The sequence below is a fragment of the Orcinus orca genome, chromosome X (genome assembly GCF_937001465.1).
Source record: "Orcinus orca chromosome X, mOrcOrc1.1, whole genome shotgun sequence".
In the NCBI taxonomy this organism is placed as follows: domain Eukaryota; kingdom Metazoa; phylum Chordata; class Mammalia; order Artiodactyla; family Delphinidae; genus Orcinus; species Orcinus orca.
Window position 1 is genome coordinate 63368714 of NC_064580.1, and position 25117 is coordinate 63393830.

At 37.8% G+C, this 25117-nt stretch overlaps 1 protein-coding gene across 5 annotated transcripts in view; it reads right to left on the reverse strand.

The window, feature by feature from the left end:
- The window catches only part of PHKA1 (phosphorylase kinase regulatory subunit alpha 1), a 129169-nt gene that overhangs the window by 40562 nt on the left and 63490 nt on the right, over positions 1-25117 (reverse strand). For all 5 annotated transcript variants that reach the window (XM_033416190.2, XM_004285543.4, XM_004285542.2 and 2 more), the window contains 2 exons: positions 4724-4833; positions 3526-3670 (listed from right to left, as the gene is read on the reverse strand). In XM_033416190.2, the coding sequence (XP_033272081.1) occupies positions 3526-3670; positions 4724-4833 (255 nt within the window). The remainder of the gene's footprint in view (positions 1-3525; positions 3671-4723; positions 4834-25117) is intronic.

Consider the following 25117-nt stretch of genomic DNA (forward strand, 5'->3'; position numbering starts at 1 on the left):
TTCACAACTGTGTGAAGGCAGTAGTCTAGGTTCCCCACACAGCCTCGCTGATAGGGATGGGAATGGGGCTGTAGTTTTTTTCTGTGGTATTTGGGTAGATTAGAACACATTTATTGTCTAGAAGTTTTCTGTCTGGCTAGGCTGTCCCTTTCCTGTTCCTTTGGCTAGAGGCAGAAGGTCTTTCCTGGACCTTTTCAAATCTGTACCCATTTGTGTTTCTGGGATGATAACTTCTCCAGCACCCAGTCCAGGATATATGAGGCAGAAGGAAAACCCAGGAAATTCCCTGCTGTGTCATTTCTTAGGTTCAAAGTCCCTAGCCAGTCTCCCTTCTTTTTTCCAACTTTCAGAGTCTTCTTATGTTTGTATTATAGTAATGTCCAGGGTTTTTAGCTGTACTTAGCAGGAAGAATAGGGAGAAGTGTCTATTCCTTTTTGTCTGGAAACAGAACTCTTTTTTTTTTCAAAAGTGAAAATATTCAAGAATATGAAAATTTCTAAATATGACTTTGGCCAAATCTCTTAAGTTTTGATTAGTAGTGGTATCATTTTTCATTTTAAAACACTATATAATTTCAAATTTGATTTCCTCTTTAATCAAAGAATTATTTGCAAAAATTTTAATTCCTTCATGGTCAGGTTTTTAAGAAATTATTTTTGTTTTAATTAATTTTATGTGCTATGTCTGGCAATATCATCTATATTATTTCTATTTTTAAAAAATAAACATTCTTTGTGTATTCTGTCTTTCTGGGTATACTTTCACATACACCCGTAAACACAAAAATCAAGTCTGTTAATCCTCTATATCTTTAGTGATTTTGTATAATGGATCTGTGACATTATGATAGAGGTATGTTATCGTTTCCCACTATGACTGTACAATGGATTTATCATATTGTCCTTAAGTTTTCCTAAATATCTGCTTTATGCATTTCATTGATATTCTTCAGTATATAAAAATTTATAAATGTTCCACTGTCTTCATGTACTATAACTCTTATCAATATAAAATATCCTTTATATCCCATTTACTGATTTGTGCCTTGAATTCTATTTGCTATTTTTGATATTAATATTGCCATCATTGCTTTCTTTTTGTTAGCGTTTACATGATATATCTTTATGTCTTCCTTTATTTTCTGTTTTTCCATACAATTTTATTTTAGGGATAGCTTTTGTAAGTAGCATCTAGCTAGATTTTGCTTTTACCTATCCTAGGAATCTATATTTAATATGAGAATTTAACTAATTCACATTTTAATGTGATCACTAATATGTTCATTCTCATTTCACCAGCACAAAATTTTCCCTGACAAAAATACACAGCTATTAGTAATGTAGGTTTTGGAGACTGACAGACCTGGTTTGAGGCCTGATTCTGTTGCTTACTAACTTTGTGACTACAAAATGAATCACCTTCTTCATCTATAAAATGGGGGCTATTAACAGTACCTACCTGAATAGGGTTGTTGTGGAGATGTCAAAATAAAGCACTGAAAGGACTTAGCTCAGTGCATGGCACAGAGAAAGTGCTCAATAAACATTGCAGTTATTATTGCTATTGATACTTCTGTTTTTTGTTGTGTGACCATGTTCCAAGTATCAAAACTTTGTGACTTAAATCTAGATCTTAATTTTATTCTTCTTCCCAAGCTATGGCTGTATATCTCATCCCAACTATTAGGCATTTCAATTTTGAAACCTCTTTGTCACTATAAACTCAACATGCCCCTTTACAGCTGGCATCTTCCTTTATAATTTCTCTGCTTTTATCAATGGCAGCATTATTTACCTAGTCTCTCTAAATGTTGGCATTATCTTGATTCATATCTCATATCTAGTCAGCCAACACCTGACTTGCAGGTGGTGTTTAAAATGACTATTGTATCCTTCTTTCCCACTCAATTTTTACTATCATCAATCCAGTGTATCTTCTCATCACCTCATACTTGGATTAGTTTCCTTGATATCAGATTCTTCTAACTACAGTGTATATTGTCACTAAGTCAATATTCCCTAAATATCACTTTCATCATATCACTCCTTGCTCAAAGACTTTTAATAGCTTCAGACTTCTGAGACAATTTGTCTTAAATTTATCTGCTTATTTTCAAGGTCTTCATAATCTGACCCCATTTGACTAATTCAATTTTGTTGATAATTATATTCCAACATGAAAGGCCCACTCTATTCAGCGTGGCCTCTTCACTGTCCACTCACAAGTCAAGGGCATCCCTGCCTCCAGGCTTCACCCATGGTATTTTTTCCCCTCACCTAAAGTACCTTTCCTTCTTCTCTCCTCACATATGAATACTACACATCCCAAAAAGCCTGGATAAGTCCCACCTAGCCAAGAAATTTTCTTTGACAACTTGATCACTGTCACTGTAAAATACTAATCTAATGGTTTAGTACTTCTTTATATACTGTCTTGAATTGTTTTCTATTAATTTTGTGAATTAGCTTTGTTTCTCCAATTAGACTTTATACTTTCTAAAGACAGTTCTGGGAACACAGTAGTTATTAAATGGGCACTTGTTAATTGTTTTAAATAAAGAAGAAAGACAAAAAGAAGAAAGACCAGCCTACTTCCTCAACTCCTGTGCTTTCTTTTTTTTTACATTTTTTGAGTGCTTTATTTATATCAAACTGGATAAAATGTGTGTATTTCTCAGACAGAAAAGACATGTCGAGGTAGAAATGAACCTTTCAACTATTCATGGGTACACAAGTACACTGGACTCCTGTGCTTTTGAAGCACTTTAGAGATGTGACCAAAATCCCTAACAGTCTGTCTGGACTTTGAATGATTTATGACAAAGGATTCTTCTCTAATGAAAAGGAATTCTATGTACTTTGGTAGTACAAACAGGCCTTTGGAAGCAACAGCAGAGATACAGAAAGGAAGCAGTGCTTCAGTATTGGCTCTAGTCCTCCAGGAACTGAGAGAACAACAAAGCTTTTCACTCAGTTTCAAGTAAGCAATGTCAGGAAGCCCAGCTAATAAAGGAAAGATAAATTGAAAGGCTTTTTACTTTTCCCTGCTAGATTTTATTGCTTCAGTTAGGCAAGCCTTGCAAAGAGAAGTTTAGGAACTTATCTATAAAATCTTGATGCTCCACTGGAGTAAGACAGATGCAGAATATAGTATTACTGTCTTTAAAATGAATTGTATTAATAAAGTTTCTGTAAATTGGCCTAGAAACCAATTATCTGAAGTAGCCCCAAACAAGTTATTCTATTACATCTCTTGAATTATAGCTCTCAAACCACCTGAAATATTCTTGTGTATTGGTTTATTTGTTACATATTTATTCTAAAACATAAGCTCCGTGAGAGTAGAAACCTCATCTGCCATATTCACCCGTGCTTTGAAAAGTGCCTGGCACAAAACAAGAGCTTAAAAAAACTGATGAAAGAATAAATGACAAAAGTAGCTTTTCAGTGACTCTATGATTTTGAAGGGCCAACCACATGACTTATTTCAAAAATACATTAGTTCCTTGCCTCATACATCCTTACCAAGCATGCTGTGTGAGATGGGGAAGGTGATGGTGGGCTGGCCTGTCATTCTCCAGCGGCTACAGAGATAGGAGAGGTCTGTTCTAAGCATTTCCACTATCATCTTGTTGTCCAGGGCCAGGTAGAATTGTTGCTGGTCTATAAACTGAGAAAAAGGAAAATAACAGTTCAGAATAATTTACTCTCACAACTATCAAATAATATTTCAAAGTGCTCACATATACACAAGCGTATATAAGATATCACAGGGGCAACAATACCTCCAAATTTAATGCCTAATTCTTCCCAAAGTATCTGGTGGCTTACTGGTACAAACAGTAGTTCTGGACATTTTTAGTGTGTTATAGTTTACAGAGTGTTTTCAAGTACATGATTTTATTTAATTCTAACAACCCAGTGAGGGCTTTTCTCCTTTTTAATAGATAAAAAAATAAGGCCAAGAGACACTGAGTAGATTAGCAAAGTTATACGACTAGCAAATGGCAAAATCAGAGATAGAATCTATGGTCCATTATTCTTTCATCTATACCTCAGTTGCACTCTTTCAGATGTAAGATGACAAAAGAAAGCTTAAGCTTTCTTTTCAGAAAATAGTTTATCCTCCTATTCATACATATAATAAGGCTTGCTATTATAATATGGGTAATAAACATCAGGCTAATAAATAGTGTATAATCATGGCTAAAACAGTACTGACATTTTTGTTTAGAAGAGGATATCAGAGATTTCTGGGCATGTAAAAAGGGCACTTCCCCAAAACAAATAGAACACTTAATTCAGTAGCTGAGTAAAAAAGACTATATTTTGTTTATAAAGAATACAGTATTTTTAATCTTTAATAAAGAGTACTTTTAAAAGTACTCCAACATTTATAAAATCCTTAATCACTGTTTCTGCAACACCCAGGACTACTCTTGGTAGCCACAGTCACTTGGCATAGCTCTGTGCTTCAAGATCAATTCAGTCCAACCCAACAAAGATTGGGCTGGCCGAAAAGTTCGTTCACGTTTTTCCATAACATCTTATGGAAAAAACCAAAACGAACTTTTTGGCCAACCCTATTTATTGAGCAACTTAATATATACAAGGTCACATGAAACTCTGACACTTGTCTCAACTCCACTAAATGCTTTATTTCTATAGTGTTTCTCTTTTATTTCCATTCATCTCAATGCACATTAAAGCTCAGTCCACCCACCTGTGGAGTGAAGGTAAAGATAGTCTTCCGAATGTCATAGAGTTTTGAAGTTCCAAGGACTCCCATGTGTCTGTAGGGTCTTCCACTGAGTTTCATTCTGCTGTTGCATCCTGATATAGAATTGAGAAATGGTCAAGGTATTTTTGCAAATCCTATCAGCAAACATTTTTGTAATAGTTTACACTTCCTCATTGAACAAACTAAGCTCTGTGTCTCAAAATTAGTGTACATGTCATATACAGGGCCATACTAAGCACTGTGGGGCTTTCCAAGAGAAAGACTAGGCAGTTATCTCTGTTCTTAAAGAAATGTATGCTCTTATAAAGAAGCTAAATCATCTAGATGCATATAAAAATTAAGAGTTCTATGAATGATAGAATGTTATTATCTATATTCATAAGGAAATTCACTGAATTTCCTTAAAGCCCATGAAAAGTGCAAAAGCTATTCTGATTATCAAACTTATCAGGGTAAACTACGCCTCAACAAAGCTGAACAAAAACCTCATCAGTTTAGAGGAGCTTCAAGATGGCAGAAGAGTAAGACGCAGAGATCACCTTCGTCTCCACAAATACATCAGAAATACATCTACATGTGGAACAGCTCCTACAGAACACCTACTGAACGGTGGCAGAAGACCTCAGACCTCCCAAAAGGCAAGAAACTCCCCACGTACCCGAGTAGCGCAAAAGAAAAAACAGAGAAAAGAATAGGCACGGGACCCGCACCAGTGGGAGGGAGCTGTGAAGGAGAAAAGGTTTCCACACACTAGGAAGCCCCTTCGCGGGCGGAGACTGCGGGTGGTGGAGGAGAGGAGCTACAGAGCCACGGACGAGAGCGCAGAAACTGGGGTGTGGAGGGCAAAGTGGAGAGATTCCCACACAGAGGATCGGTGCTGACCAGCACTCACCAGCCTGAGAAGTTTGTCTGCTCACCCACCGGGGTGGGCGGGGGCTGGGAGCTGAGGCTCCGATCCCAGGGAGAGTACTGGGGTTGGATGCGTAAACACAGCCTGAAGGGGTTAGTGCCCTACAGCTAGCCGGCAGGGAGTCCGGGAAAAAGTGTGGAGGTGCCGAAGAGACAAGAGACTTTTTCTTGCCTCTCTGTTTGCTGGTTAGCGAGGAGAGGGGATTAAGAGCGCCGCTTAAAGGAGCTCCAGAGACGGGCGCGAGCCGCGGCTATCAGCGTGGACCCCAGAGACAGGCATGAGACGTTAAGGTTGCTGCAGCCACCAAGAAGCCTGTGTGCAAGCACAGGTCACTATCCACACCTACCCTCCCGGAAGCCTGTGCAGTCCGCCACTGCCAGCGTCCCGTGATCCAGGGAAACTTCCCCAGGAGAACACACGGCGCGCCTCAGGCTATTGCAATGTCATGCCGGCCTGTGCCGCCGCCGGGTAGCCCCGCAACAGTACCCCTCCCTCACCCCGTCCTGAGTGAGCCAGAGCCCCGAATCAGCTGCTCCTTAAACCCCAACCTGTCTGAGCAAAGAACAGAGGATCTCAGGCGACCTACATGCAGAGAGGCGGGTCCAAATCCAAAGCTGAACACTGGGAGCTGTGCGAACAAAGAGGAGAAAGGGAAATCTCTCCCAGCAGCCTCAGGAGCAGCGGATTAAAGCTCCACAATCAACTTGATGTACACTGCATCTGTGGAATACCTGAATAGACAACGAATCATCCCAAATTGAGGAGGTGGACTTTGGAAGCAAAGATATATATATATCTTTTTCCCTTTTTCTCTTTTTGTGAGTGTGTATGTGTATGCTTCTGTGTGTAATTTTTGTCTTTACAGCTTTACTTTTACCATTTGTCCTAGGGTTCTGTCTGTCCGTTTTTTATTACATTTAAAAATTTTTTTCTTAATAATTAGTTTTTATTTTAATAACTTTATTTTATCTTCTTTCTTTCTTTCTATTTTTTCTCCCTTTTATTCTCAGCCGTGTGGATGAAAGGCTCTTTGTGCTCCAGCCAGGCGACAGGGCTGTGCCTCTGAGGTGGGAGAGCCAAGTTCAGGACACTGGTCCACAAGAGACCTCCGAGCCCCACGTAAATATCAAACAGCGAAAATCTCCCAGAGATCTCCATCTCAACGCCAACACCCAGCTTCACTCAACGACCAGCAAGCTACAGTGCTGGACACCCTATGCCAAACAACTAGCAAGACAGGAACACAACCCCACCCATTAGCAGAGAGGCTGCCTAAAATCATAATAAGGCCACAGACACCCCAAAACACACCACCAGACGTGGACCTGCCCACCAGAAAGACAAGATCTAGCCTCATCCACCAGAACACAGGCACTAGTCCCCTCCACGAGGAAGCCTATACAATCCACTGAACCAACTTAGCCACTGGGGACAGACACCAAAAGCAACGGGAAATACGAACCTGCAGCCTGCGAAAAGGAGACCACAAACACAGTAAGTTAAGCAAATTAAGAAGACAGAAAAACACACAGCAGATGAAGGAGCAAGGCAAAAACCCACCAGACATAACAAATGAGGAGGAAACAGGCAGTCTACCTGAAAAAGAATTCAGAATAATGATAGTAAAGATGACTCAAAATCTTGGAAATAGAATAAATACAAGAAACATTTAACAAGGACCTATAAGAACTAAAGAGCAAACAAACAGTGATGAACAACACAATAAATGAAATTAAAAATTCTCTTGAAGGGATCAACAGCAGAATAACTGACGCAGAAGAACGGATAAGTGACCTGGAAGATAAAATAGTGGAAATAACAACTGCAGAGCAAAATAAAGAAAAAAGAATGAAAAGAATTGAGGACAGTCTCAGACACCTCTTGAACAACATTAAATGCACCAACATTCAAATTATAGGGTCCCAGAAGAAGAACAGAAAAAGAAAGGGGCTGAGAAAATATTTGAAGAGATTATAGTTCAAAATTTCCCTAATATGGCAAATGAAACAGTTAATCAAGTCCAGGAAGCATAGAGAGTCCCATACAGGATAAACCCAAAGAGAAACACGCCAAGACACATATTAATCAAAGTATCAAAAATTAAATACAAAGAAAAAATATTAAAAGCAGCAAGGGAAAAACAACAAATAACACACAAGGGAACCCCCATGAGGTTAACAGCTGATCTTTCAGGAGAAACTCTGCAAGCCAGAAGGGACTAGCAGGACATATTGAAAGTGATGAAGGAGAAAAACCTACAACCAAGATTACTCTACCCAGCAAGGATCTCATTCAGATTTGAGGGAGAAATTAAAAGCTTTACAGAGAGGCAAAAGCTAAGAGAATTCAGCACCACCAAACCAGCTTTACAACAAATGCTAAAGGAACTTCTCTAAGCAGGAAGCACAAGAGAAGGAAAAGACCTACAATAACAAACCCAAAACAATTAAGAAAATGGGAACAGGAACTTACATATCGATAATAACCTTAAATGTAAATGGTTTAAATGCTCCAACCAAAAGACACACACTGGCTGAATGGATACAAAAACAAGACCAGTATATATGCTGTGTACAAGAGACTCACTTCAGACGTAGGGAAACATACAGAGTGAAAGTAAGGGGACAGAAAAAGATATTCCATGCAAATGCAAATCAAAAGAAAGCTGGAGTAGAAATTCTCTTATCAGACAAAATAGACTTAAAAAAAAAGACTATTACAAGCGACAAAGAAGGACACTACATAATGATCAAGGGATCGATCCAAGAAGAAGACATAACAATTGTAAATATTTATGCACCCAACACAGGAGCACCTCAATACATAAGGCAAATACTAACAGCCATAAAAGGGGAAATCGACAGTAACACAATCATAGTATGGGACTTTAACACCCCACTTTCACCAATGGACAGATCATCCAAAATGAAAATAAATAAGGAAACACAAGCTTTAAATGATACATTAAACAAGATGCACTTAATTGATATTTATAGGACATTCCATCCAAAAACAATAGAATACACATTCTTCTCAAGTGCTCATGGAACATTCTCCAGGATAGATCATATCTTGGGTCACAAATCAAGCCTTGGTAAATTTAAGAAAACAGAAATTGTATCAAGTATCTTTTCTGAACACAACGCTATGAGACTAGATATCAATTACAGGAAAAGATCTGTAAAGAATACAAACACACGGAGGCTAAACAACACACTACTTAATAACGAAGTGATCACTGAAGAAATCAAAGAGGAAATCAAAAAATACCTAGAAACAAATGACAATGGAGACAGGATGACCCAAAACCTATGGGATGCAGCAAAAGCAGTTCTAAGAGGGAAGTTTATAGCAATACAATCCTATCTTAAGAAACAAGAAACATCTCAAATAAAAAACCTAACCTTACACCTAAAGCAACTAGAGAAAGAACAAAAAAAACCCCAAAGTTAGCAGAAGGAAAGAAATCATAAAGATCAGATCAGAAATAAATGAAAAGGAAATGAAGGAAACGGTAGCAAAGATTAATAAAACTACAAGCTAGTTCTTTGACACGAAAAACAAAATTGATAAACCATTAGCCACACTCATCAAGAAAAAAACGGGAGAAGCCTCAAATCAATAGAATTAGAAATGCAAAAGGAGAAGTAACAACTGACACTGCAGAAATACAAAGGATAATGAGAGATTACTACAAGCAACTCTATGCCAATAAAATGGACAACCTGGAAGAAATGGACAAATTCTTAGAAATGCACAACCTTCCAAGACTGAACCAGGAAGAAATAGAAAATATGAACAGTCCAATCATAAGCAGTGAAATTGAAACTGTGATTAAAAATCTTCCAACAAACAAAAGCCCAGGACCAGATAGCTTCACAGGCAAATTCTATCAAACATTTAGAGAAGAGCTAATACCTATCCTTCTCAAACTCTTCCAAAATATAGCAGAGGGAGGAACACTCCCAAACACATTCTACGAGGCCACCATCACACTGATACCAAAACCAGACAAAGATGTCACAAAGAAAGAAATCTACAGGCCAATGTTACTGATGAACATAGATGCAAAAATCCTCAACAAATTACTAGCAAACAGAATCCAACAGCACATTAAAAGGATTATATACCATGATCAAGGTGGGTTTATCCCAGGAATGCAACGATTCTTCAATATTCGCAAATCAATCAATGTGATACATCATATTAACAAACTGAAGGAGAAAAACCATATGATCATCTCAATAGATGCAGAAAAAGCTTTCGACAAAATTTAACACCCATTTATGATAAAAACCCTCCAGAGAGTAGGCATAGAGGGAACTTCCCTCAACATAATAAAGGCCATATGTGACAAACCCACAGCCAAGATCGTCCTCAGTGGTGAGAAACTAAAAGCATTTCCACTAAGATCAGGAACAAGACAAGGATGCCCACTGTCACCACTCTTATGCAACAGAGTGTTGGAAGTCCTAGCCATGGCAATCAGAGAAGAAAAAAAATGAAAGGAAACCAAATTGGAAAAGGAGACGTAAAGCTGTCACTGTTTGCAGATGACATGATACTATACACAGAGAATCCTAAAGATGCTACCAGAAAACTACTAGAGCTAATCAATGAATTTGGTAAAGTAGCAGGATACAAAATTAATGCACAGAAATCTCTGGCATTCCTATACACTAATGATTAAAAATCTGAAAGTGAAATTAAGGAAACACTCCCATTTACCACTGCAACTAAGAGAATAAAATACCTAGGAATAAACGTACCTAAGGAGACAAAAGACCTGTATGCAGAAAATTATAAAACACTATGAAAGAAAGTAAAGATGATACAAATAGATGGAGAGATATACCATGTTCTTGGACTGGAAGAATCAACATTGTGAAAATGACTATACTCTCCAAAGCAATCTACAGATTCAATGCAATCCCTATTAAACTACCACTGGCATTTTTCATAGAAGTAGAACAAAAAATTTCACAATTTGTATGGAAACACAAAAGACCCCGAATAGCCAAAGCAATCTTGAGAACGAAAAACGGAGCTGGAGGAATCAGGCTCCCTGACTTCAGACTATACTACAAAGCTACAGTAATCAAGACAGTATGGTAGTGGCACAAAAACAGAAATATAGATCAATGGAACAGGATAGAAAGCCTAGAGATAAACCCATGCATATATGATTACCTTATTTTTTGATAAAGGAGGACAGAATACACAATGGAGAAAGGACAGTCTCTCCAATAAGTGGTGCTGGGAAACCTTGACAGCTACATGTAAAAGAATGAAATTAGAACACTCCCTAACACCATACACAAAGATAAACTCAAAATGGATTAAAGACCTAAATGGAAGGCCAGAGAGTATCAAACTCTTAGAGGAAAACATAGGCAGAACACTCTATGACATAAATCACAGCAAGATCCTTTTTGACCCAGCTCCTAGAGAAATGGAAATAAAAACAAAAATAAACAAATGGGACCTAATGAAACTTCAAAGCTTTTGCACAGCAAAGGAAACCATAAACAAGACCAATAGACAACCCTCAGAATGGGAGAAAATATTTGCAAAGGAAGCAACTGATAAAGGATTAATCTCCAAAATTTACAAGAAGCTCATGCAGCTCAATTAGAAAAAAACAAACAACCCAATCCAAAAATGGGCAGAAGACCTAAATAGACATTTCTCCAAAGAAGATATACAGATTGCCAACAAACATATGAAAGGATGCTGAACATCATTAATCATTAAAGAAATGCAAATCAAAACTACAATGAGATATCATCTCACACCGGTGAGAATGGCCATCATCAAAAAATCTACAAACAATAAATGCTGGAGACGGTGTGGAGAAAAGGGAAGCCTCTTGCACTGTTGGTGGGAATGTAAATTGATATAGCCACTATGGAGAACAGTATGGAGGTTCCTTAAAAAACTAAAAATAGAACTACCATATGACCCAGCTATCCCAGTACTGGGCATATACCCTGAGAAAACCATAATTCAAAAAGAGTCATGTACCAAAATGTTCATTGCAGCTCTATTACAATAGCCAGGATATGGAAGCAACCAAAGTGTCCATCGACAGATGAATGGATAAAGAATATGTGGCACATATATACAATGGAATATTACTCAGCCATAAAAGGAAACGAAACTGAGTTATCTGTAGTGAGCTGGATGGACGTAGAGTCTGTCATACAGAGTGAAGTAAGTCAGAAAGAAAAACAAATACCGTATGCTCACACATATATATGGAGTCTAAGAAAAAAAAATGTTACTGAAGAACCCAGGGGCAAGACGGGAATAAAGACACAGACCTACTAGAGAATGGACTTGAGGATATGGGGAGGGGGAAGGGTAAGCTGTGACAAAGTGAGAGAGTGGCACACACATATATACACTACCAAACGTAAAATAGATAGCTAGTGGGAAGCAGCCGCATAGCACAGGGAGATCAGCTCGGTGCTTTGTAAGCACCTAGAGAGGTGGGAATGGGAGGGTGGGAGGGAGGGAGATGCCAGAGGGAAGAGATATGGGAACATATGTATATGTATAACTGATTCACTTTGTTATACAGCAGAAACTAACACACCATTGTAAAGCAATGATACTCTAATAAAGATGTTAAAAAAAAAAGTCTTCAGTTTAAAGATGGCATACTAAACTGGAAAAAGTGAAAAAAGAGTGCATCTTGATCTCCTTCAATAGCATAGTACTTACAGATTTTATTCAATGGGAAAACACATTTTATCCAAATAAGTCAAGATATGTTAACATTCTTATGTCTGACAGGAAATTTTGTGGAAGGTTACAGTAAAATTTGCTTTGTAGGGCAGCTATTTTGAAAACTGTGAAGAGGTGGGAGACTTGAACTATCAGACAGCCACAAAAGTAAGGTACAGTTCTGATGAAAATTTAAATAGAATATATACATCATGTGTCTCACTATCGTCTATGTGTGTATATACGTATGTATGTGTATACATACACGTGTGCACATTCACACACATCCACCTTATTTCTCTGAGTAAAAGATGTCTTCTTTTTACAGTTTAGCATTCTGAAATTAGAATATACCTGTCAATTGATGTCTGTGCTAAATGTAGTTGAATTTCTTTTTGTCTTTCAAAAGGCAATTATTACATATTACAATGCCTCTTACAATGAGGAAGTATTTCATTTATTCAGACACATGTTTTCCTTTTATAACATAGGATAACACTATACACATTGTTCCCAAACTCTTTTTCCCCAAAATCTATATTAAATATCCTTTCATGTCAGTACTGACAGAATTAGTACTACTGTTTTGGGGGTGCTGGGACACACTTTTCTTGGGGATTTCATTTTTGCCCCTTCTTTATCCTATGTATGATACTTATCATATATGCCACATTTTTAGTGTTGCTTCAGTCTTAGGGACAGAACCAGAGAGCTGTCAGTGTCTTTTTCTATATTCCAGTGTCCACTCTGTAAAACACACACTTTACCTGAGACTGATATTATAAGCAGTATCCATTGTTCCCTCCATTTTGTTTCTTTTTTATTATGGTAAAATATACATAAAATTTATCATTTTAACCAGTTTAAATTGTTCAGTGGCATTAAGCACATTTGTAATGTTGTACTACTATTACTCCCACCCATCTTCAGAAAATTTTCATCTTCCAAAACTGAAACTGTACCCATTAAACAATAACTCCGCATGCTCCCCTCCTCCCAATCCCTGGCAATCACCATTCTTTCTGTCCCAATGAATTTGCTTACTCTAGGTACCTAATATATGTAGAGTCATACAATATTTATCCTTTTGTGACTGGCTTATTCCACTTAGCATAAAGTCTCAAGGTTCATACATTTTATAGTATGTGTCAGAATTTTACTCTTTTTTTAGGCTGAATAATACTCCATTGTATGTATATACCACATTTTGTTTATCTTTTCATCCATCAATGGATGCTAGGTTCTTTTTTTAAAAATTGCTTATAGTATAATATATATAAAGTACATGAATCTTAAATGTAAAATTTGATGAATTTTTACATAGCAAACACATAACCTAAATCAAAATATGGAACATTATCAGCACTGCAGAAGCCTCCATTGTGCCCCTTCCCAGGTATTAACTTCCCACAGGCCCCAAAGTTAACCACCATTCAAACTTCCACCATCATAAGTAAGTATGATTTGTCCATTTTTGAGCTTTATATTAATAGAATCATACAGTATCTACTTTTTGTATCTGGTTTCTTTCACTCAACATTATATCTATGAGATTCATCCATATTATTGTACATAGAATTAGTTCATTCATTTTCATTGCTGTATAATATTCCACTGTACGAATGTATAATTATTTATCCATCCACTTGTTGACAGACATTTGAATTTTTCCTCCAATTTTTTGTTATTATAAATAAAGCTCTTATTAACATTCTTGTTGTTTGGGAGGTCCCAAAAATCACCTCCAGGTTTGGTGATTTGCTAGGATTCATAGGACTCAACATAGAGCTATACTAATGGCTAAGGTTTATTACAGCAAAAGGATACAAAGCAAAATCAGCAAAGAAAAATGGTGCATGGTGCAAAGTCCAGAGGAAACCAGGCACAAGCTTCCAAGACTCCTCTTCCCAGTGGAGTTGCACAGCACATGCTTAATTCCTCCAGCATCAAATTGTGACAATATGTATGAAATGTCTACCAAGGAAGCTCATTAGAGACTCAGTGCCCAATGTTTGTTTTTATTAGGGGCTGGTCACATAGGCACCCTCTGCCTAGCATGCACCAAAACCCCAGACTCTCAGAAGAAAAGCAGGTGTTCAGCATAAGCCATACTGTTTGCACAGTTTAGACACAGTAAACCACCCTTATCATTCAGAGGATGGTGAAACCCTCTCAAAATCCAAGTCCCCAGATGCCAGCCAAGGGCCAATCTTGCAAGCAGGCCTTTCTAAGGATACATTCTCAGGCCTGCCATGTGAACTCTTTGTACAGACCACCCCCTTGGCTCTTGGCCGAAGTGCCTTTGTCAGTAGGACCCTACACAGTAGAGTGAGACCAACCTGCAGTATTGTCCTCAGTTATGTCCTCAGGGGTCTTAGATTGAGCCAGATAAAAGAAATCCATTATCATAAACATGTATCTTCAAAAACCAGGTGGCTTCCTCCTTAAGTTTCCATAATTAACCCTTTACTTTTTAACCTGGCTTGAGGCATCAATCCAGGCACAGCACAGGCCTGTTCAGTAAACTGAAGCTGACCTGAATGCCTTCCAGGGCTGAGGCAGTGTCATGATAGTCAAGGCTCACTGACAAGTACAATTCCAGAGGGCATATGCAGTACCGTTGGATAAAAAAAAAAAAGTTTACAATTGTTAGGGCATCCCAAGCAGGACATACATTAATTAGGCAGTTTAGGCTAACAGAACCCCTAATGTGGCTAATCTCCCACTGTGAGGCCTCCCACCCTAGGGTTTCCAATCCAATCCAAAAAATTCAGTTCAGAACTTGGTTTCAAAGGGAGTGTTTCCTGAAGGCAGCTGGATCCAAACAATTTTGTTTGTTCATAGCACCAGTTCATCTGCCTTGCGAGCGTAGACGACATGTGGAGGTGCTGAGGCCACCACCTGCTGTCTCAGAGTCAGCTCTGTCAGATCTGACCTTAGGCTCAGCAGTCAGTTTGAATTCAAAGCACTCTCAGCACCAGGGAAGACAACACGTGCTTTTATTAGGGAGGAGGGGAAAGCTTCCAGGAGCAGTCCTAAAAATCAAAGATCATTAATGCCCTCACCCTTCACTCATGCCTCCCCAGGTGTTTTGTTTTTTTCTCCAGTGTTACAAAATCTGTGCGTCCCATTTAGCTGTTATAGTTGTACAATCATCCTCTCCTCTCATCCAGACCTTTTGCCTAGAAGAGTTGTATGTAAGAAGTTTAAAAGCATTTTCAGAGGCAAACACTTTTATACAACTTATTCAGAAAGACATATCATGTCCAGGAATTGGTCAAGATGAAATCCTGAATTTTCAAATATTTAAAAAATGGGTTTTCATACTTCCCACTCCTTTCATCCTGATCATTTATCCAGTGAGCAGCCTAGAAAAGATCACTCTCTTTATGGGGACAGCTACCTTTAATAAGCACACTGCCTTACTAAGGTTTATGTATCAGGAGGAAGGGCAAGTAAGTAGAGTCAGGCTATCAGTCTATTTTAAGCTGTAACTAATCTAGAAAGTCAAACACAATCATCAACAGCAGTGACACAGCCTCAGAAAGGATCAAGAGTTTGATCTGTCAGGAGTGGGGGAGGGGGTCACATTCCTCATGCTAGGCCCTCCTCCAATTTGCAGCTTTTGCAGAAATCACATTAGTAATGCAATCAGCTTTTGTATCAGAAATATACAGCCAATGAGAGGATCAATTTCAGATGGTCCCATCAGAGAACAAGACTTTTCCTGTGGGCATCTGCAACTCAACTGACCCAAATGGTCCAGCCAGCACCAGGGATGGTTTCACAGTTTAGGATCACAAGAGGGGTGATCCAAATCTGCAATAATCCAAGTCTGAGTTCATTTAAAGTTTACGTAGTTCATTTAGAGTTCATTTAGCCTGTGCCTCCTTTCAGTTCAGCACATCTGGTGCTGATGTGCGAACAGTCTATAGCAGACCTTATCAGGTTTCAGCTGAGAGTCAGGTTCAGGCAATCAGAATCTGTGAATTTAGGATGCCAGAAAAGCTAGTGGCTTTTCTTAGGGAGCATCAACGCTGAGATGGTGCAGGGCTGGTCAACCGTGGTCTAGGTCCAAGTCCAAATGACAAGTAAGACTTTGCTAAGCTCTTCTTATTGTGCCTTACAGTCCAAACTAACCCAGTCAAAAATACACACATCAGGATGAAAAAATCATCAGCTTCTTAAGAGTCAGACGTTTGGTTTCACGAAAGCTCATTAGCAACTAAAAACTGCTTTTTAAACTCAAAAAGTGTATTTTCACCTGAAGACTGCCTCTCTTTTCATGTTGTCTTTTCCTTTTTCCAGAAGTTCCAATAGTTAAAAAATGATAACAAAAATCATTAGTTATGGAGACTAGTTTTATTTCCAATACTCAAAGAGTTTGGATTCCAATCTGCCCACTGGCAGCAAAAAGCAAGGTAATTGTATCCTAGTGATGCTCTTTTTTCTTTTTTGCAACTTTTCCTGATCAAGATGATCCCTCTAGCTTTATGAGACTACAAGAATATAACATTTTACATCAATGTTTATCATACATCCAGATGCAAGAGCCACAAAATACAAAGCCATTTTTAAAAGTTCCTCCTTTTCCCCTAATCGAAAGTTTACTCAAACCTTGAGCAGGAAATCCAGCATTTACAAGCTTAATGTTATAGTTGCAGGGAGATCCCAGCTGTAATGTGGGAGTGGGGCTAGAGGGCTATGGCAGCAGTGGTTAGTGTTTTTCTCCCTCTGATTTTTTTTAAATAAAACTTTGCTCTAGCACTGGAAAGTGATTTAACCTTTTTATCCCCTCCCACTTGAACAAAAGGCGCACAAACTTTTCAACATTTTGGCCCATTCAAAGTTCACCTCTGGGAATGTTTGGACCCTTTCTCCTCCAGCCTGGAGGAGAAAAGAAAAACCAAAGGCATCACCCAGGCTGTACTTTTCCCCCCTCACTTTAGCCACTGTGGCCAAAAGTAGCCAGAGGATCCTTCGAGCCAACTCTCTTGGAGTTGGATCTAACATTTTCAAATTCCATAGGTAACTTTTACCTCTTACAACAGAGAGCAGCTCAGTTGCTTTTTCATACCATGGATAACTCCATAGACACCCAGGTACCACAGGTTTGTCATCCTCTACCATCCTTTTCTCAAACAATGCTTTTGCCATATTTAAGTGAGTTAAGGTCACTCTAGACAATCCCAACACTATCACCAGTGTGTTGGGAGTCCTGAAGACCATCCCAGGTTTGGTGATGAGGTGAATCATGGGAGGACTCATGGGACTCAGCAAATAGTCATACTTGTCACTAATATTTATTATAGCAAAAGGATGTAAAGCAAAATCAGTAAAGGAAAAAAAACATGCATGGGGCAAAGTCTAAAGGAAACCAGGGACAAGCTTCCAATATCCTGTCCCAGTAGGGTCACACAGCACGTGTTTAATTCTTCCAGCATCAAACTGTGACAACACGTGTGAAGTGTTGCCTACCAGCAGTAGAGACTCAGTACTCAATATTTTTATTAAGTGCTGGTCACGTGAGCACCTTCTGCCTGGCCTGCACCAAAACTCTAGACTCTCAGAAGGAAATCAGGTATTCAGCACAAGCCATGTTGTTTGCTCAATTTAGACAGAGCAAACTGTCCTTATTAGTTAGGGGATGGTGGAAACCTTCCTGAAATCCAAGTCTTCAGATGCTAGCCAAGGGCCAACTTTGCAAGCAGGCCTTTCTAAGGAAAGCATTCTCTGACCTGTCATGTTAACTCTTTTCTGCACATTGTCCATGTCCTTTAGAGCATATATGTATGCATTTCTGTTGAGTATATACCTAGTAGTGGAAATAATAGGCCCAGGGGATGTGCATGTTCAGATTTTTAATAGCTGCCTGTTAAACTGACACCTTACCACCATAAAATGTTATTCATTATTTCTATTAATATTTTTGCCTTTAGTAACTTTGATATTAGCATAGTTACATCAGTTTCAGTTTGTTTACTATTTGCATGGCATATTGTTTTCCATCCTTTTATTTTCAACCTGTGTCCTTATATTTCAGGTGAGTCTCCTTTATGTAGTATGTTGTTGGATTTTGCTTTATTATGCAACTTGACAATCTGTCTTTTAATTGAAGCATTTAGCCCATTTATATTTAATAAAATTACTGAATATTTGGATTTAAAACTTACATATTACTACTTGATTTCCATTTGTCCCATTTATTCCTTTTTTTCTCTTTTCTTGCCTTGTTTTGGATTAATCAAGAATTTTATTGTAGCACTTCCCCTCCATCAGCTTTTAAGACATTCTTTTATTATTCTTTTAATGGTTACTCCAGAGAAGCTCTTCTCAACTGGATTCCACCAGAGATTACGTCTTAATTATCTAGATATTCATTGCATATATTAACTTATCTTCCTTGTATTTAAAATGGAACTAGTGTGCACCACCCTCGGGAGAACGGAAAAACCCCATTTTCTGTAGGGCTTAATTCTGTCATGAACTCCTACTTGACAAAAGTTACCTTCGAGATTAAAACATGCATCCTTGACTAATTAGAGGCTATGTTAAATTAGTGTTTTTAACACTTCCTGAATAATGCAAGAATCTCATAACATCTTGACTTCACATCCTGCCTTTTATTTATTTATTACTATTTTTGTCATTTATTTCACTTCTCCTTGTTATTTTATCCATAAGGTATTGTTATTAGTGTTGATTTAAACAGTCAACAGTCTTTTATATTTACACTTTCCATTTCTCTTTTCTTGCATTCCTATGCTTCTGTCTGTGATCATTTTTCTTCTGCCTAATGAACTCCCTTTAGTGTCTTTTAGTGTGAGTCTGCTAGTAATATATTTTCAGTTTTTACTTACCTGAACATGCCTTAATATCACCTTTATTTCTGAAGGATATTTTCCCTGGATATAGAATTATATAGAATTATAGTCTGGCAGTTATTTTCTCCTAGTAATTTATAAGTGTCCTTCAGTTGTTCTGTGGAGTTCATTGGTTTTGTTGAAAAGTCATCTGTATGCTTGATCACTGTTCCTTTGAAAGCAATGTTATCTTTTCTTAACTCTGTCTCTTTTAAGATTTTCTCGTTGTCTTGGTTTACAGAGGTTTGATTATTAAATTTAGGTTTGTATTTATCTTGCTCACAGATGTTTAGCCTTTTTGAAAGTGTAACTTGATTATCTTTAGTAAGTTTTGAAAAAAATTTTCATTGTTATCTCTTCAAATAGTTTCAGTTCCATTCTTTTTCTTGTTCTTGAGCTCCAGACCTTTTCTCTCTGTCTCTTAATGCTCTTTTAATTTTCAATCCTTTTTTCTATGTGCTTTAACTGGGTATTTTCTACCGATTTACTTTTCAGTTCATTAATCTTCTCTTCTGCTGTGTCTCATATGGTGTTAACCTCATCTATTGCATTCTTAATTTCATTTATTGTATTTTTCAGTTTTGAAATTCTATTTGATCCTTTTTTATACATTCTATTGATAGTTTTCTAGTGAAATTCATCTTCTAAACCTATTTTTGGAATATATTAACATAGTTTATGAGTCCCATCTGATAACTCCCAAAATGTGAATTATCTGTGTTTCAAAAAATATATTAAAATTTAATTGACTTATATTGTAGTAAAATATATATAACATAAAGTTTAACATTTTAAACATACAGCTCAGTGGCATTAAGTACATTCACATTGTTCTGCAACCATCACCACCATCCATCTCCAGGACTTTTTCATCATCCCAAACAGAAACTTTTTACCCACTGAACAGTAACTCCCCATTACCCTCCACCTCTGGCAACCACCCTTTAATTCTGGAATAGCAATCACCATTCTATATTCTGTCTCTATAAGTTTGACTACACCAAGTACTTCATATAGGTGGAATCATACATATTTATCCTTTTTTATCTGGCTTGCTTCACTTAGTATAATATAATGTCTTTAAGGTACATCTATGTTGTGGCATGTGTTAGAATTTCCATCCTTTAAATAAAAAGATGAATAATATTCCTATATATATATAATATATAAAATATATTATCATATATATACAAAAGTTTGTTTATCCATTCATCTGTCAATGAACACTTGGGTTATTTCTACCTCTTGGCTACTGGGACTAATGCTGCTTTGAACATTAGTGACAAATATCTGTTTTGAGTTCCTGCTTTCCCTTCCTTTGGGTATTATATACAGAAGTATATATAGAAGTGCAATTGATGGTCAATTCTATGTTTAATTTTTATGAACTTGCCACAGTGTTTTCCACAGTGGCTGCACCATTTCATATTCCAACCAAGAGAGCATAAGGGTTCCAATGTCTCCACATTCTCATCAACACTTGTTATTTTTGGTTTTATTTATTTATTTTAAAATAGCCATGCTATTATATGAGTAAGAAGTGATATATCACTGAGATTTTGATTGGCATTTCCCAAATGATTAGTGTTGTTGAGCCTCTTTTCATGTGCTTATTGACCATTTGTATATGTTCTTTGGAAAAATGTCTATTCAAGTCCTTTGCCTTTTTAAATTGTATTTGTGTGATTTTTTATTTTAAAAAATTTCCTCCAGCTTTACTGAGATATAATTGACATATAACGTTGTGTAAGTTTAAGGTGTACAATGTGATGACTTGATGTGCAGATATACTGTGAAATGTTTACCATAATAAGGTTAGTTAATGCATCCTTCACCTCAAATAGCTGCCATTTTGTTGTTGTTATGGTGAGACTATAACAAGCTCTACTCTGATAGCAACTTTTGAGTATACAATGTGTTATTGTTAACTACAGTCATTGTGCTGTACATTACATCCCAGAAACGTATTCATCCTAAAATTGAAAGTTAGTAACCTTTGACCAACACTTCCCCATTTCTTCTACCCCTCAGTTCCTGGCAACCACCATTCTACTGTTTTTATGAGTTTGATGTTTTTAGCTTCCATATATAAGTGAGACCATAAGTATTTGTCTTTCTCTGTTTGACTTATTTCACTTAGCAAAATGCCCTCAAGATCCATGCATATTGGCACATATGGCAGGATTTCCTTTTTCTCGTGGCTGAATAATATTCTATTGTTATACACACACACACACACACACACACACACACACACCCCACATTTTCTTTACCCATTTATCTGTTGACGTACACTTAGGTTGCTTTCATGTCTTGGCTATTGTGAATACACTGCAATAAACATGGGAGTGAAGATATCTAATCTCCTTCAGATATATACCCAGATGTGGGATTTCTGGATCATATGGTAGTTCTATTTTTAATTTTTTGAGGAACCTCCATACTGTTTTCCATAGTAGCTCTATCAATTTACATTCCCACCAACAGTGTACAAGGGTTCCCTTTTCTCTACATCCTTCCCAGCCTTCCTGTTTTGTTTTTGTTTTTGATAGCAGCCATTCTAACAGGTGTGAGGTGGTATCATGCTGTGGTTTTGATTTGCATTTCCCTGATGGTTAGTGATGTTGAGTACCTTTTCATGTACTTATTGGTCATTTGGATGTCTTCTTTGGAAAAGTATCTATTCAAGTCCTCTGTCCATTTTTTTTTTTTTTGCGGTACGCAGGCCTCTCACTGTTGTGGCCTCTCCCGTTGCAGAGCACAGGCTCCAGACGCACAGGCTCAGTGGCCATGGCTCATGGGCCTAGCCGCTCCGCGGTATGTGGGATCTTCCCGGAGCGGGGCACAAACCCGTGTCCCCTGCATCAGCAGGCGGACTCTCAACCACTGAACCACCAGGGAAGCCCTCCTCTGTCCATTTTTTAAATTAAATTGTTTCCTTTTTTGCTATTGAGTTGTATGAGTTCTTTATATTTTTTGGATATTAACCCCTTATCAGATATATGATTTGGAAATATTTTCTCCCAGCCCATAGGTTGGCTTTACACTTTTTTGATTCTTTCTTTGGCTGGGCAAAAGCTTTTTAGTTTGATGTAGTCCCACTTACTGATTTTTGCTTTTTTGCTTGTGCTTTTCATGTCATATTAAAAAAATCATTGCCAAGACTGATGTCAAGGAACTTTTACCTTATATTTTCTTCCAGGCATTTTAGTTTTACGTCTTACATTTAAGTGCTTAATCTGGGATTTCCCTGGTGGCACAGTGGTTAAGAATCCGCCTGCCAATGCAGGGGACATGGGTTGGATCACTGGTCCGGGAAGGTCCCACATGCTGTGGAGCAACCAAGCCCGTGCGCCACAACTACTGAGCCTGCACACTGTAACTACTGAAGCCTGTGTGCCCTAGAGCCTGTACACCACAACTAGTGAGCCCATGTGCCACAACTACTGAAGCCCACGTGCTCTAGGGCCCATGTGCCACAACTACTGAGCCTGAGTGCTGCAACTACTGAAGCCCATGCACCTAGAGCCCACGCTCTGCAACAAGAGAAGCCACCACAATGAGAAGTCCATGCACCACAATGAAGAGTAGCCCCTGCTCGCCACAACTAGAGAAAGCCTGCACACAGCAATGAAGACCCAGTGCAGCCAAAAAAACGTGTGTGTGTGTGTGTGTGTGCTTAATCTACTTTGAGTTAATTTTTATGAATGGTGTAAGATAGGGGTCTGATTTCATTCTTTTGCATGTGGATATCCAGTTTTCCCAGCATGATTTGTCAGAGATCATCCTTGTCCCATTTAGCATTCTTGGCTCCCTTGTCACACATTAGTTGACCATATAGGTGTGGGTTTATTTCTGGCCTTGATTCTGTTCCATTTGTATATGTGTCTATTTTTATGCCAGTACCATACTCTTTTGATTACTATAGTTTTGTAATATAGTTTGAAATCAGGAAGTTTAAAGCCTTCAGTCTTGTTCTTCTTTATCAGGATTGCTTTGGCTATAAGGAGTCTTTCATGTTTCCATATGAATTTTAGAATAGTTATTTCTATTTCTGTGAAAAATGCTATTGGAATTTTGATAGGATTGCATTGGATCTATAGATGATTTTGGGGGGTTGCTTTGGTTTTTGTTGTTGAGTTGTATGAGTTCTTTATACATTTTGGATATTAACACTTTGCCAGATATATGATCCGCAAATATTTTCTCTCATTCTATGGGTTGTCTTTTCACACTTTTGATGGTGTTCTTTGATGCACATAAGTTTTTTTTTAACATCTTTATTGGAGCACAATTGCTTTACAATGTTGTGTTAGTTTCTGCCGTATAACAAAGTGAATTGGCTATACGTATACATATAACCCCCATATCACCTCCCTCTTGCGTCTCCCTCCCACCCTCTCTATCCCACCCCTCTAGGTGGTCACAAAGCACCGAGCTGGTCTCACTGACACATAAGTTTTAAATGTTGATGAAGTCTAACTTATCTAATTTTTCTTTTGTTGCCTGTGCTTTTGGTGTTATTTCCAAGAAATCATCGCCAAATCCAATGTTATGCAGCTTTCCCCTCTATTCTCTTCTAAGGGTTTTATAATTTTAGCTCTTGGGTTTAGGACTTTGATCCATTTTGAGTTAATTTTTGTATATGGTATAAAGCAAGGGTCCAACTTCATTCTTTTGCACCTGGATATCCAGTTTTCCCAGCACCATGTCTTGAGAAGACTGTTCTTTTACCCAGTGAATGGACTGGGCATCTTTGTCAAATATCATTTTACCATATCTGTAAGGGTTTATTTCTGGGATTTCTATTTTATTCCATTTTTCTACAGATTTCCTTATGCTAATACTATACTCTTTTGATTACTGTAGTTTTGTAAGTTATGAAATCAGGGAATGTAGGTTTTCCATTTTTGTTCTTTTTCCAGATTGTTTTGGGGTCCCTTGAGGTTCTATATGAATTTTAGGATGAACTTCTCTATTTTTGCTAAAAATGTCATTGGGTTTTTGATAGAGATTGTTGAATCTGTCAATCATTTTGGATAGTACTGATGTCTTAACAATATTAACTCTTCCAATCTATGAACATGGATGTATTTCCATTTATTTGTGTTTTAGGCTTTGTGTTTCAGACTTTCCGAGAAATGGTCTATTTCTGATTTGCCTTTACTTTTAGGGTGTAGCCCATCCTTCAGGGATTCAACTGAAAGCCTCAGGTGTTTATCATATCCCCTTCCACATAAAAAGGTCCTGAAATGGAATTTCTGTCTTCCTAGCAGTGCCACTTTATACTTGGTTTCTTGGCCCCTCACTCCATGCAAGCACAGCTTAAGCAGTAGCAAATGCCTCAAAAGGAGAGTGCACAGAGAGAGGTGAGCTTACTTCTCCGAGGTCCTCTTCTCTCCAGGGTTTTGGCTTCTCATGTCTTGGCTGTCTTAATTACTTTCTGACGCCTTCATTCACTTTTATTTTTAAAATCCATCCAGGGTAGTTGTTCTTACTATGAAGCTTAGTCTGATAAAAGCTATTTCAACATAGCTGGAAGCTGAAAGTCTACCTTATTCTTTTAAACTGTGGCACAACATATCATAATTCAACCATTCTTGTTCATATACATTAGGTTGCTTCTAAATGTTGTTTTGCCATACAACAAATTATGTTGTAATGAACATCTTTGTACATATATTCTTATGCACTCATGTGAGTGTTATAGAAGATAGATTCCTAGAAGTAAGGTTGTTGGACAAAGGTATGGGCATTAAAATTTTTTATAGGTGATGCCAAACTGCCTCTGATTTACATTACTACCAGGAGTGCTGAGAGTGTTCATTTCCCCACATAATCACCAGCACTGGATATTATCAATCTTAGCTTTTA